The sequence below is a fragment of the Ursus americanus genome, chromosome 13, assembly GCF_024610735.1.
Source record: "Ursus americanus isolate L20-20 chromosome 13, mUrsAme1.1.p, whole genome shotgun sequence".
Classification (NCBI taxonomy): domain Eukaryota; kingdom Metazoa; phylum Chordata; class Mammalia; order Carnivora; family Ursidae; genus Ursus; species Ursus americanus.
In genome coordinates, this window is record NC_142139.1 from 64,672,692 (window position 1) to 64,688,179 (window position 15,488).

The 15,488-nt window shown below is 41.1% G+C and overlaps 1 protein-coding gene across 3 annotated transcripts in view; it reads right to left on the bottom strand.

Moving 5' to 3' along the window:
* Positions 1-1,206: 1,206 nt before the first annotated feature.
* The window catches only part of ELP3 (elongator acetyltransferase complex subunit 3), a 121,139-nt gene continuing 106,857 nt past the window's right edge, over positions 1,207-15,488 (bottom strand). For all 3 annotated transcript variants that reach the window (XM_045774118.2, XM_045774117.2, XM_045774116.2), the window contains one exon: positions 1,207-1,744. In XM_045774118.2, the coding sequence (XP_045630074.2) occupies positions 1,665-1,744 (80 nt within the window). In that variant the 3' untranslated portion in view covers positions 1,207-1,664. The remainder of the gene's footprint in view (positions 1,745-15,488) is intronic.

Sequence of the window (15,488 nt, forward strand, 5' to 3'; positions counted from 1 at the left end):
GGCTGATAGCCACTGGAAATGGGCACGTTCCCAGGCAACTTTTTTTTTTAATCTTGCTCTAAATTATTCCTTTAAACCTTTTTACAATTTTACAAGGGACCTGTTTGTACGTTACACACGCAGATCCCTTTAGGGAAGCAGGACAGTGAGGGTGAGCCATTGGAGGCCTCGAAACTCTTGTGCTGGCCGCAGTCACACTGCAGATAGGGGCAGGGTTAGGCCCGCGCACTTGCCATCCCGCCACCCCCAGTTACGTGTGCTAACATCTAGTGTGGTGCGTGCCCCGTCAGTTCAACAGTTTTATTTTTAAAGGAAAAACAAGCACAACCGAGAAGTAGCTAAATTACGCGCGCAGCAAGCCTTCACAGCTCCGCAGCACGCCCCGGGAACGCCAGTGCCGGCCGCCGTGTGGCAGCTGAACGAAAGGGCACGCAGCCCCCGGAGGGAGTAAACAGCGTCACGGATGCCGAGCAAATGTCACTACAGGTGTAACAGGCAGAGGAAAAACACCGTACGTGATTCTTCTCTGTATGCTGAAGATTTTATTTTTCGAATCTTTCAGGGGAATCAATTCCATTTACTAAACCTTTGTAAAATGCCACAGAAGCCAGGGGGCAGAAGGTTAAGCCATGCTCTTAAGAACTGGCCCTCTCCAGGCGGAGTCTCCTTCGCAGATTACCTGGAAGTTACAAAGAGGCAGTTCTAGAATATGAACCTTTTAGATTTAGGCTCATTTTCCACTTTTTTGTTTTCGTAAGAGTTGAACTCTTACCTTTCTTCGTTTAACGCAAACCAAAACCCAGATGGAAGAATTACAGTGCAGGACACAGCTTCTGTGGAAGCGCATCTGGACTCAGGCCACGCCCACCCACACAGGGGCCAGTCAGACTCCGCCTGCTCAGGACAGACAACAGGGGAAGCCAGACGCTTCTCTGGGAAGAGCTGCCCTCGCTGCCTTGCAGGTATCAAGAGTGTGGGGAGTACAGACAAGAAAAGCTGGGAAATAAAGGGCGTTTGTATCGTAGGTAGGAGACTCCCAAGTGAGAAAGGCTGGTTTCAAAGCTTGAAACCCCAACCGACACCTTCGGTTCCTCTCTCCCCATCATGCTGTTATTTCAAACATCAGCGCAGGAATCAGAGTGATTTTCATTAAAACAAAAGCTCATTTTCTTGTGCCAGAATGTATATAAAATAAAGGGCCAGAGATCAAAGTCTAACAGTTTTCATATGTTCCAACCTTTCTGTCCCTACAGTATATAAATAACCTCCTCCCAAGTTTATTCCTCAAATGACAATGGCTAGTTTTATTTCATCAATGACGGTGTCCAAATGAGTTAATTTGCTTTCGTCACTGTGCATGAGTCAAAGTAGGTCAATTGCAGGCTTCATGCAGACTTTAGAAACTGGACACGTGACTTGAGAACACGCAGGAGAGGGCGTGCAGGAGGTCTGAGCACCAGAAGCTCGGTGGGCTTGGTCAGCAGACGTCCAGCCTGGCTCTGCAAGCAGTTTCCAGTCTCCGCAGCTGTAGGATGAGGGTGAAGCTCCTTGCCAGGGGACAGGGTGGGTCCATTTGTTTAGCTCAGCCTCTCTGCTGAGTATTCAAAATACCTTGAACTTTATCTTCTGCCGGGGAGGAGACTGCATCAAGGTGGGTGGTGTGGTCACTGCTTTAGCGTCTTTACCATGTATGGCCCTTGTAATCTGTAGCCAATCTTTCGGTAATAATTCCTGGTGCCAACCCCTGGGAAGCAGCAGAAAACCGAAGTCAAGCAAAGTCTCTATGAAGCATAACTTTAGTAAAACCCTCAAGAGCCAGCAAGCACTCCCCCTCATTCACAGACCAAATTCCAGTCCAGACTGAATCCCAATCTTAACAAGTCTGAAACATTTTTATTATTTTGAAATCAAGCCGCATTAAAATACAGCAACTGTATTTTAGAGCCTCGCGTGTTTCAGTCCTGTGGACACGGCACATGAGAGGAGGTGGAGCGTGTGTGAGATGTTCCCACTCTCAGCGGAGCCCAACAGTAGCGCCGTTTCCGGGAAGTTGGGAGAAGAGGCTGGGAGGCGGGACCTCCACAGAGTGCCTGGAGGCAAAGGAGCTGCGATGTAGTGTCAGCACATTGGTCACATTAAATCAATGCTACTTAATTTGCATTTTATGAAAGTTTTGTTTGTATTAACGGTCATATTTATTTTCATGTACGAGTAGCGTAAGTACCAGGAGTTTATACCAGTTTTAAGTTTGCACGTATTTAAACAACATAGCTGATTTGTCAGTACGAAAGATCCATGAACTTACGTTCTTTAGAGAAACACTATCCTGAGCGATGCCTCTAAACTAAAAACAGTATAGACGTAAAAGGATAATGCACGGCTTCTCGGGTATGTCTACGGGAGTGGGTAAGAGGCTGGGCTTTCCATCGGTTTGCTGTGGGTTGCAGACCTGGACCCGTCACTGCATGTATAGGTCTGTGGCCTGCGCCAGTTACTTCACTGCCCGGATTATTTGATTGCCTGTCATAACGTACTTATGTTTTAAGGATGTCAAATATTAAATGAGACAGTCTATGAAATGTGATTAGTTCAGAGTCTGAAAAAGGCCGATTCCTCAGAAACCCTGGCTGCCGTTGTTATTCTTTTAAAGCATTTTATGGCCTGGTACCTGCTTATATTTCTAGCTTCATCTCTTGCTACAACTCTCTCCCTAAACACTATGCTTTCACCTTGGTGAATTTAAAATTTTTCCAAGTTCTCTGCGCATGTCTGACTCTTTCTCTAGCTTCCAGGTCTATGCTCATGCTGTTCCCTCTAATAATTTAACAGAACCCGAGGAGGGGGGTAGTGGAAACTTCCATTTGTAGGTCAGAAGCACAGGTAACAAGCTGGACTTGCAATCGGCAACTGAAGGCAGACATTCTTGTGGGGCTGAGCCGTCCACCTGTGGGATGTGACGCCACCTCCAGGGAGCCGGTGTCGGAACGGAGTTAAGTTACAGGACACCCAGCTGGTGTTGCAGAACTGCCTGATGTGCGGAAACCTGCTGCATCTGGTGTCAGGAGGGTAAGTATTTACAGAGCACCGTGTGCACTGTGATTGAAAACAACAGCGTTTTTCTTCACAGCGCTTTGCCCCCCACGGCTCTCCCCACGGCGGACTGCGTCGCTGCTCTGCCTCCCTGTGTGGTGGAAGTTCTACTGATCTGGTTCCTCACTTTGTATTCCTAGTACGGAGGACTGTGCCTGGAATCAAATAATTGTTAGCTCTTTCAAGTCTAGCCTAATTCTTTAGCCCAACATTTGCTATTTAGGAACAGGCCTTCCCACCATGTTTTGTTTCCCATCCCCTTCAAAATTTGTCAAGTGTTTAGAAATTGGAACTGAAGCTGGCGCGACGGAGGTCACAAAACTGGCCCGTGAGAACAGGTCACTGGAGACTTTCCCTTTTAAGTGGAGGATTACTGATACTCCACCTCACACAACTGCGCCTGTCTCTGCGTTCTAATCATTACTTCTGTTCAACACTGTGGCTTGGGGTAGAGCAAGGGGAAAACAAAAACACAGTCCAGGTCAGGAGGCAACTCAGACCCCCTGAATACAGCAAGAAAGCTGAAAACCCCCAGAGGGGCACAACCTCTCCGACAGTTCTCTATTCATAAGCATATCCTATAACCCAGCAATTACACTCCCGAGTGAAAAATGAATGCTTACATCCAACAAGACACATTATTTAGAATATCCAAACAGGAAATATCCCAAGTATCTATCAACAGAATGGGTAAACTGTATTTCCACACAACAGAATGCTACACAGCAATGAAAAAAAGAACTTTAGCATATCTGTAAGAACATGGATGGACCTCACAGACCTAGCGTGTATGAAGGAAACCAGATATAAAAGGTTAACACAAGTTCACCTGTTAACACGAAGTTCAGACAGAGGTAAAACTAATTTTATGGTCCTAGAAATCAGAGTACTGCTTACATCTAGAAGATGATATGGACTGAAAGAGCGAAGGAGAAAGTCTTCTGGAGCACTGAAAATGTTCTAGTTTAATCTAGTAGTTACATGGAACAAAATCTACATGCAAAAATCCATCAACTGGTATGCTTAATGTGTACTTTTTGCATGTAATATCTCAAAAAAAAAAAAAACAAAACAAAACCAAACTCCAGAGGGACACTCCATTTAATACATGTTTCAATGTATTTTGAGAGATCAATTTGTCTGGAGAATTCAGAGAAATAAGGCAGAAGGAATAGGATGAGTGGGCCACTCCACACTTAGCCCCCAACTTGGACAAACCGCCAGGAAACCCTTGTACATACTTCCTCTATGCACGAAGAAGCTAGAAATCATGGCCCATCTCTCCATGCTAGCTGCAGCCCTTACTTGCTGTCCTGTTGTTTTGGTAATCATGCTGTGCTTTCTTTTACTTGCATGTCTAGCTCCCCTCCTAGAATGTAAGCTCTTTAAACTCAATGACTTCCATCATCAGGGCTTAATAAGCGAGTGGCATATAATGAACATGTGACAAATGCTTGCAGATATACTGTACTGTATTCAGTTAGTTATTATGTTGTGTACACACAAAGAAATGTGCTCCTGGGGGATGTCTTTAAAAAATGAAAAAGAAAAAAAAATTGCCTCTGTGTGGTTAGGTGCCAGGTAGTGGGAATGACTCAATGTAAAAGGCATTAAGGGCAGGACTTCTTCACCTAGTTACAAATTTTCTACCTTGTTAACTTAAAGATTTAGAGGCAGCTTTTCAATTTATACTATGATCTCTAATAAAACTGCCCCCAAATGTGTTAGAAATATTTCTGGCTTTTTTATATTTTCTAATTTCACAAAGCAGATGCCATTTTCCATGGACTTAATTCATTATAGAGAATTTCAGATATATAAAAGTAAAGATGATAGCATATGGAACCTCCACATACCCATTACCCAGCTTCAACAATTATCAGTTCGTCAACCAGAGTGCTAATGCTTCTAGCTTTCTACTCAGGGGAAGTCACAAAATACAACTGTTTCCTTCTGGTTCTGTTCAGCTTGGTCACTGGAGACATGTTTTGATTGACTTCTTTCAAATAAAGATGATGGCATCTTCCTTACCATCAATTACCAGACTGAAGCTGTACCGTTGGTCAGAGTGCCTTACTTCCTGAGACGTGCCACAACCTGTATCTGTCCGCCACAACCAGCTGCAGAGGTAAGACAGCAGCCGCTCCTGAGACAGGACGAGCCAGGCCTTGGATAACTGCAAAAGTTCACTCACCTTGAGTGTGTCCCGATTTCCTAAGCGTGCTGCTGAAAAGAATAGCTTTACAGGGGCCCAACTAAGCATTCCTCAGCCATGATTCCCACTGAGCATACAGGCTCCCTGAGCTCTCTCTTTCTGCCTTTACACAAGACACGGGCCCTAGAAACCATTACTAGCTTGAGAAGAGGCATTCTGGCTTTGTGCTTTTTTGAAAGAAAGCTATATTTTCAAGCTCCTATCCTTGTTTTCAGTAACATGCAATAGCACTGAGATGGAAAATCTACTTCTGGACCCTCTGGGAAGATTTAAGAATTTGGGGGAAAGAAGTCTGACCACCAGTGGGTCTTAACCAACGAAGCAAAAATATTCCCCATTTGTATTTCTTTATGCCTCTCGTTACTTAAAAGATTCCCCTGGCCCCCACTCCACCCCCTGCTGTTTCTACAATCTGCAGAACAGACTGGTAAAAGCATTAGTAGTCTTAGCCAGCTTGGAGGAGAACACACCATCACCCAGGCTGGGTGCAGGCCACACCCTGCTCCCATCCCCCCTCCATGCGAAGTAGGGCTCCAAACAGTCCTGTCACAGTAACTTTCCTCTTGTTATTCGGCCAACAACAAGCAATTACGTGTCACAGCTGACGTCAGCCAGCCTCCCAGACTGACGTCGGCAGGCTGTGTCACAGGGCTCAGCGTTAATGCTGCTCCTGCCTTTGAGGAGAGACGCAGTGGGCTATTCACGGAACAACCGAGTTCTCGACTCAATCTCCTGGGTGGCTGCGAAGCCCTGGGCTGGGGGACGAGCAGGACTTGAACCGACCGACACGAAGCAGCCCTCAGGGTGCCCTATGGCCAGCTGTTAGTAGAGCAGTCAGGATGGGGACAGTGGGGGTGGGCCAAATGCCTGCTTGCTTTCATCCTCCAAATTCTGTAACCCACAACCAGAAGTTACCTGTATCGTGGGAGCCTGTTTGCTACTCTCAGAGGCGGGATAAATGTTCTATCATCACCACTTTGCAAACTGTGATGATGATGAAATGAGATTAGGTGAAAGAAGAGTATCTTGAAATGTGCTGGAGTGATACTCTGTGATTCTGCTTCAGTGACCAGCCTCTAGTTACCTTCCTGGCTTCCACCTGTGCCCCAGGACATACACCTCTTTTGGGAGAAGAACAGAAACCTTGTTATGTCTGCAAGAACTTTACAAAGAATGTAGCCCCAGGACAGAGGTAAAGACAGGTGATGCCGTTCACTCCGATGGGGTGACAGGAAGAGAGAGCTGTCTGACTAGGTGGGAAAGCCTCCGTTCCCTTTCCCAACTATGATCTGGGGCTTATTGCTCCAAGGCTGGCTGCCAAGAGCTGCCCACCTCCTGGGAATCTGCCACCTAGGGGAGATCAGGGGCTATAGTATTTCTGTGATCCTATTTCTTTACCAAATGCCTTCAAGTCTCAAGCCCCTCACAGTGGGTGAAAATGCCTCTGCTTTTTGACCCCCCTCTCCTCTCTTTCTTTGAAGATGCACACCATTTAGCTTAAGTTCTGCAAACTCTAAATATTGAGGAAAGAAAGGAAATCATATAAAGTGTACATACATGCCAACTGCCTCAGCCACTGGCTACAGGAGCAGGCTAATTATGGGATATTTAAAGCTCTTCAGTAAAAGTGGGGGAATAAAAATCACAACCTTAAGATTAATGAAAGAGGAAAATGGAACAAATCTGTTTACTTAAATTCCACTGATTCTACTTTAGAAAACAAAGGGGGAAGAAGTAAGCAAAAGGAGTAAACTAGTCAATGTGGTACCTGAATTGGTACAAAACAACTCTTTGCTTCTCCATATTACTGCAGCCCTTTCCTTCTAAAAGGATAAATCCAACATCAAAGTAGAGGCTGAGAAAACTGAAAACACATTTTCCCTTCAAGAGATTTAAGTCATGAGCAGGAGATGAGCCTACACCCCAACCAACTCCATTTCAAAACAAAGGAAGCAACAACTTAATAGCTGATTGAGTACAAAGTATAAAGCTGGGGAGGGGGGGGAAGACTTTCTCGAGCGCTTAGAAATGCCAGGCATTGCATCTAGATGCCTGACACACCAACTTAAACACCTCACAAAGGGGCACCTGGATGGCTCAGGCAGTTAAGCATCTAACTCTTGGCTTCAGCTCAGGTCATGATCTCAGGGTCTTGGGATCGAGCCCCGCATCAGGCTCTGTGCTCAGCATGGAATCTGCTGGAGATTCTCTCCCTCTCCCTCTGCCCCTCCCCTGCTGGTGAGCATGCTCGCTCTAAAATAAGTAAATAAATAAAATCTTAAAAAAAAAAAAAAAACCTAACAAGGTTGGAATTACTATCCTATGAGGACTGTGAGTTCCAGAAAGGGTCCTAAAAAAACGTCTCAAGAGTTAGGAAGCAGAACTGTAATTCAGACCCAGGTCCCTTGTCTCCACAGCTCACAGTATTTCTGATAAGCTACAGCACTGGTGGCACTGGTGCTGTGGGTAGTGCAACAGTCCCTTCCCCCACTTTGGCTTTAAACATCAAGTCTGCTCTAGTAGCAGCACAGAACAGACAACTAACTGGCTTGTCTTCATCACCTTACCTCTCATATCTGTGTCTAGTTTGTCAGTATCATTTTTGATAGATCACTAGATGAAATAAACACGGTGACCTTATTTTCATTTCACTAATAGGGCTCAATAAGAAAAGTGACATAAAATGGTCTGATAACATAGGCAGGCAATAACAAACTTTGTAAGCAGATACGGCTTACAAATGTGAGACCTACTGTCACTTTTCAGTAACAACTTGATAAATTGTGGTCACCCTTTCTAAAATGAAGAAAAGTACCATACAGAGTTTGGACGGAAAAAGCAACAAAGATGGAACAATGATGGAAACCAGATCCCAGAGGAAGAGCAGTCAACTCAGGAGGAGTATTAAGCCTATAGAAAAGAAGGTGACTTCAGGCTGGACTGTGGCACACTAAATGATGGGGATCAACTTGCCAGCTGAGAACAATTTAAAAATTTAGACAAATTCAAAATGCTTCCACTAAAACAAAAACAAAAACCCCAAAGGTCTAACAGTTATTAATTATCAGGCAGAGAACAAGGTGAGAAAAGGTGAGCTTTAAGAAGGGAGTAGAGCCTTTTCTGCCTCAGTGGTGTGTGCCAGTCCAGGAAGGGTAGCTGAGAGCCACAGAGACCAGCTGGAGACAAGAGGGACCGGACAGGAGTCACGTGGCCAGCAGCAGCAGAGAGCTAGCGAGAATGCTGCTCATCTCACTCCTCCCCATGAAGGGCTGTGCTCTGCACTGAGAGGAACTGAAAGCCAGAGCTGCTTCTAAGACTCAAGGAGATGAAGGAACAGACGGGGGGTCTGAATCCAGGGCCTGGTAAAGGCAGACTCCAGCGTAACAATCCCCTTTCTGGACTGTCTCTGAGAGGCTCAACTTTGAAGTGGAGAGAGGGACTGCTGGGGAGGGGGTCATTCACACGACCTGGATAACCCTCAAGCCCTGTTCTTGGACAACTAGTGCTCTTAGATGCCCTGGTAAAAGGAAACAGAGATCCTCCTTGGAAGAAGCTAACATCACCTAGGTCTTAAAGTATTCTTGAAAGCAAATTCTCTCATAAAACGCACAGCAAATAAAAAATGATGAGGTATACTTTGAAACAAGGCAACAGGGTAACAAGAGACTGTAGGTACTCTAGATCTGGGGTCATCTAATGCAGACTGTAGAAGAACTACGCTTACTACGTTCGTTGAGATAGAAGCTGAACTTAAGACTGTTTAAAAGCAACAGAAAACTATAAAACATGATAGAACAGTTGAAAAAAATCTTAGAAATTGGAGAATTGAAAAATAAAATGAGGACTAAGGCATCAATGAATGAGTTTAGCAGTAGGTTAGACTGAATTAGAAAAACTATCAACAATGATACACGGAGAAACAAAGCAATGGGGCTAGGGAAAGAGGGTATGAGACACAATGGATACAATGAGTAGGTCTAACATATGTTTAACTGCAGTCCCAGGAAGGGGGTAGAGAATGGGATACAGTCAATATGAGATAGAGGCTGAAAATTACTCAATTAAAAAAAAATCAACTCCCCAATGAAAGGACCCCAAGCAGAGAAAACCCATACTCAGAAACACCATAGTAAAACCAGAGAAAACACACTCTAAAGCCAGACAATATTAAAAAACAAAAACATAAAAGCAGCCAGAAAGATATCCTCAAGACAGACCTGAGAGTTCTTAACTGCATCATTAAAAGCCAAAGACAGTCGAAAGACAGCTTCAAGGGGCTGAAAGCAAATAAATGCAAACCCAGAATTCTTTACTTAGTGAAAACGACTTTCAAGGAGGGCTTCAGAGGGGAGGGGGGCGGGGGAGTGGGATAGGCTGGTGATGGGTAGTAAGGAGGGCACGTATCACATGGTGCACCGGGTGTTATACGCAAGTAATGAATCATGGAACTTTACATCAAAAACCAGGGATGTACTGTACGGTGACTAACATAATGTAATAAAAAATATTATTAAAAAAAAAAGAACAGATAATGACATGCCATACAATCAAAACTTGAATAATTTGCTCCCAGCAGATTACTAAAATAAATTCTTTAGGCATAAAGAAAATAATACTTGCAAATTACCTGATTACCTATCAATAATAAAACATAAACTGTGATATATCCACATCATGGGATCCTATATATCAAGCAAAATAAAGAGCAAAGAAAGTAATAAATACAACAGTAAATCCAAATGAATACTGAGTGTATATAACAATAATATTAGTAATAATAATGTCTTGTGGATTTTTGAAAAAGTATCACACATGGAGAAACTTCAGAAAATATCTGACCAATAAACATATGAAGAAGGAGTCAACTACATCACTTATCAGGAAATATAAATTAAAACTACAGAAAATACCACCACATACATACTGAACAACTAAAACTCTTATATATTCCTAGTGGGAGTGAAAATTGGTAGCAGGATTGAAAACCACTCTGTAGATTCTTATAAACACACGTAACTCCCTGTAATCCAGCAAGCCACTGCTAGGTGCACTGTCCACAAAAATGTGTGCACATGGGCCCCAAGATACATATGTAAGAATATTCATGAGCCCAAACTGGAAGCTATACAAATATCCAGCGAGAATCACACAAACTGTGAGATGTTTGCATAATGGAATCCTACATATCACTGAAAATGAGTGTAAATGAACACAGCCACATGCAAACAGCAAGAACAACAACAAATTCACTAAAATGATTCCATTTATCTAAAACTAACAACAAAACTAAACTATAGTTAAGGGATTCATAATTAGGTAGTGGAGTATAACAAGAATACATGGAAGAAAATACCAAAAAAGCTGGGCTGCTGGTGGAAAGAAGAAGGAGGTGGGAGGAGAGGATGATGGGAGGGTCAAGAAGGGGCACTTCTTGGATGCCGCATATGTTCTTGACCTAAGTAAGGACGACATAGGCATCGGTTAAACAATTCACTGTTTAGCAGTTAATGAGCTTTCCTATTTGTTACAGTTTACAGTCAACTTTTAAAAATGACAGAGAAGATTTAGTAATTTTAACTACGTGAATGCTTGTTTAAATAAGGAAATAAATTCTTCATGCATGTGGAATATCAAAAAAACTTAAGTTTAGTGAGTCCAACTGGACAAAGGAAGAACATGAAATTACTAATGTGATTTAATACAGGAAGAAAAATGGAAGTTTAACATCAAGTAACTATTGAGTATGTACTAGGAGCTGGAAATTAAAAGTTTCATCTCCTCGAATTCTTCAAGGAAAGAAAAAAGCTGACCTAATTTAGACGCTTTCATGTCTGAAGCAGGAAAATGAATTTGAAATCTGGAGGAGTGTTCCAGTTCTTTGACACTACCTCTGTTAAGACACAAGGCTGTCCCCATCATTGCTAGTCATGTGTTGGACTGAATTAAAATTTAGCCCACATCACATTCCTAAAGCCAAACTTGAAAAGAGAAAACATGCTAAATCTATCCTTTGAAACTTAAATCTGATTTTTCGGAGTAGGTGCAAAAGACTGAGAGGATGACTCATGATCATTTTTAAAAAATCAGTGAAATAAAAATAAACTTTTAATTATTTTTGGGTTCAATTAATCAACTATTGAGTACTTGATATATGTCTAGCAACATTAATACAAGGCAAATTTATTCATTAGTTTCATTCATTTGCTATTGAAATGAGACTTTATTACATCTCATTGATCTCTTAGTTGGATGGCAACATTTCACTCTTCAACAATGCACACATACTGTTGGGGAAAGGTTTTTATTCTGAACGTTTGAAAATGAACCAATTAACTCAATGACCTTAAATCTTTGAGAGAGGTTTTTTTTCCTTGTTCTAAAATTTTTTTTTTTTACAGTTACCCACATATAATCTTAGCTCTTCAAAGCAGCTGATTTTTGCAAGTCATTAATACAGCACATTAGTACCTTATTCTCTATCCTCCTGGAGATGATGAGAGATACCAGAATATGAGTAGAGCTATAAGATCCAACCTGCTACCCAGCAGCCTAAAAGTTCCTCTATCCATTCTGAAATGGCTATACTAAGATAATAACAAAGACAAATTGAACAAAGAATAAAAGTAGGTAACTTATAAAGCAGTTACAGAGAATCTAAATGAAAGCTACTGTGTTAACTTAGAGTGGGGTGATGGTGGTGGCTTATCCTATAAGCTCTTAGAAAGGTTTTATTTTCCTTCATAGGGTGTCTGATATAGGAGAGCCTTCAATCTTCTAATTCAAAAATGGAGTGGCTCTGTTCATATCAGTGCAGAATATTTGTATATCACAGATCATTCTCACTACTTTGCTCATGTCCCAAATCATTAGTGTGTCTCTGCAGAAATTAAAGACTGTGCCATCTATAACCTGGTAGGAAGTGGGATCCCTTCTATTTATAGTCTTTTAAAAAATAGACTTTAAAAGAGCAAATGGTGGAGTAAGACACTCCAGAGATCAGTCCCTCCACTAAAACAACCACTAAACTGGAAAAAATAGAACCAACTATTTTGGTACACTAGAAATTAATAAGACACTTACATCTGGTGCTTGATGGAGGGGCTGCTGAACTTTGACAGGAGAGCAGCAGATGTAAAGCACCTACTATTCTCCATTTCTACAGTGGCTGGCTGCAGCCACGGTAGGCAATAAGCCCTTTTTCTCTAAAAATTTGGGGTTGTATATTTTGTTTTGTTTGGAAGCTCCTGGGGGGACAAGTGTCTTTGTTTTGGCCCCTCTATGCTGTGCTGGATTCCCTGGGATGTTTATTGTAAGATTTGAAGAGACATACACCACCCTCCCCCATTTTTAGAGATCCAGATATTTAAGAAAATCCCTGTTGGGTCACAGGCTGACTGCAGAGAGAACGGAAATTTTAGTGGGCACATGCAACGAAGAATCAACTTTACAAAAACAGTTTGGAAAAGTCACTATACAAATGGATGACTGCAGACCTTAAAAGCAATCCCTGCAGAGGGGGAGAGTCTGACTCTTATAATATTCAAATGTGCAGTTCTCGACAACAATAGAAAACCCAGGAAAAAAAGAATTTGACAGAAGCTGTGCTTAAGGAAGCCTAGACACTGGCCTTACCAGGCAAAATCCACTGTATTAAATATGCTCAGAAGCTAAAGGAAACCACGCACAAAGAACTAAAGGAGGACAAACAACAAAAGCAAAAATAAGGGGACTGCACAAATTAAAAAGCTTCTGTACAGCAAAAGAAATAATTAACAAAATGAGAAGACAACCTACAGAATGGGAAAAAATATATGCAATTCATATACTGGCTAAGGAGTTAATCTCCTTAAAGAACTCATACAACTCAGTTGTATCTGATTATAGAAAACAATCTGATTACAAATGGGCAGATAAACTAAACTGGCATTTTTTCAAAGAAAATATCCACATGGCCAACAGGTACATGAAAAGGTGTTCAACAACACTATTTATCAGGGAAATGCAAATCAAAGCCACAATGATATGACCTTACACCTGTCAGTACGGCCATCAGCAAGAAGACAAAAGAACAAGTGTTGGCAAGAATGTGGAGAAAAGGGAACCCTTGTGCACTGTTGGTGGGAATGTAAATTGGTGCAGCTGCTATGGAAAACAGTATGGAGGTTCTTCAGAAAATTAAAAATAGAATTACAAAAAAAAAAAAAAAAAGGAATTACTGTATGATCCAATAATTCCTCTTCTGGGTATATACAACCAAAGGTTATGAAAACAAGATATTGAAGAGATATATGCACTCCACGTTCACTGCAGCATTATTCACACTAGCCAAAATATAGAAACAACTTAAGTGTCTGTCAGTGGGTGAATGGATTAAAAAGTGTGGCATATGGTACATAGTACATGCAATAGAATGTTACTCAGCTGTGAGAAAGAAGAAAATCTTGCCATTTGCAACATGGATGGACCTTGAGGGCATTAGGCTAAGTGATATAAGTCCGACAAAGACAAATAATGTATGATATCACTTATATGTAGAATCTAAAAAAAGCTAAATTCATAAAAACAGTAGAATGGCAGTTGCTAGGGGCTGGGAGGGTGGGGGAATAGGAGACATACTGTATAAGGGTATAAACTTGCAACTTGTAGATAAATAATTATTGGAGATTGAATGCACAGCACAGTGATTACAGACAGCAATATTATAAACATCAAACTTGCTAAGAGACTAGATCTTAATTCCTACCACAAAAAAGAAATGATAATTATGTGATGTGTTAAGAGGTGTTAAAAATACTATAATGTGAATCATATTACAATATATAAATTTATCAAATCAACATGTTGTATGCCTTAGATTTATACAATGTTATATGTCAAATACATTTCAATTCGAAAAGAGAACTAAAGGAAATCAGAACATCGCATGAACAAGAAGGAATGTCAACAAAGAGAAATTATAAGAAGAAACCAAACAGAAATACTGGAGCTGAAAAGTACAATAGCAAAAAATTTTTAAATTTACTAGAGGAGTTCAATTGCAGATTTGAGCAGACAGAAAATAGAATCAGTGAACTTAAAGATAATGTGACTGAATTTATCCAGTCTAAGGAACAGAAAGAAAAAGAACAAGGAACCCAAGAGACCTGTGAGACACCACGAAGCATACCAACATACACATCACAGAAGTCTCAGAGGGAGATGAGACAGATAAAGGGTAGAAAAAAAATATTTAAGGAAATAATGGCCAAAATTTCCCAAATTTGATAAAAGACATGAAACTACACTTCTAAGAAGCTCAACAAGTTCCAAACACGATAAACTCAAAAAGATCCACATCGAGGCACATTACAGCCAAATCATCAAAAGCCAAAGAATCTTGAAAGCAGTGAGGAGTAACTCATCATATACAAGGGATCCTCAATAATATCAACAGCTGATCTCAGAAACCATGGAGGTCAGAAGGCATGGGCTGACACATTTAAAGTGCTGAAAGCAAAAAACAAACCTGTCAACTAAGAATTTTACATATAGCAAAATTATCTCTCATGGATAAAGAAGAAATTAAGGTATTCCCAAATAAACCAAAGCTAGGAAAGTTTGTTACCACCAGACCTACCCTACAAGAATCCTTCAGGCTAAAACAAAAGGACATTAGACAGTAACTCAAAGAGGAAGGAAGGAAGGGAGGATCAAAGAGGAAGGAAGGAAGGGATGAAGGGAGGAAGGGAGGAAGGAAGGAAGGAAGAAGAATGAAGAGTGAATGAATGAACACTACTGAAGGTTAACTACACAAGTAAATACAAAAGCCAGTATTATAGTACTGGTTTGTAACTCCTTTTTTTCCCTATATAATTTAAAAGACAAATTCATAAAACAATGATTATGAATTTGTTAACAGACTTACAGGTATAAAGATGTAATTTATGACAGTAACAAGACAAAACAGAGACAGAAATGTATAGCAGTAAAGTGCATACTATTAAAACTAAATTCGTATTATTCAAACTAAGTTGTTGGAAGTTTAAGATGTTAATTGTAATCCCTCAAGTAATCACTAAGAAAATAAGTAGTAACCAAAAGAGAGCTGGGGTGGATATACTATCAAAGATATTTTAAGTCAAAAAAATTTACAGGAGATGAAGAAGGATGTTATATATTGATAAAAGGTTCAATTCATCAAGGT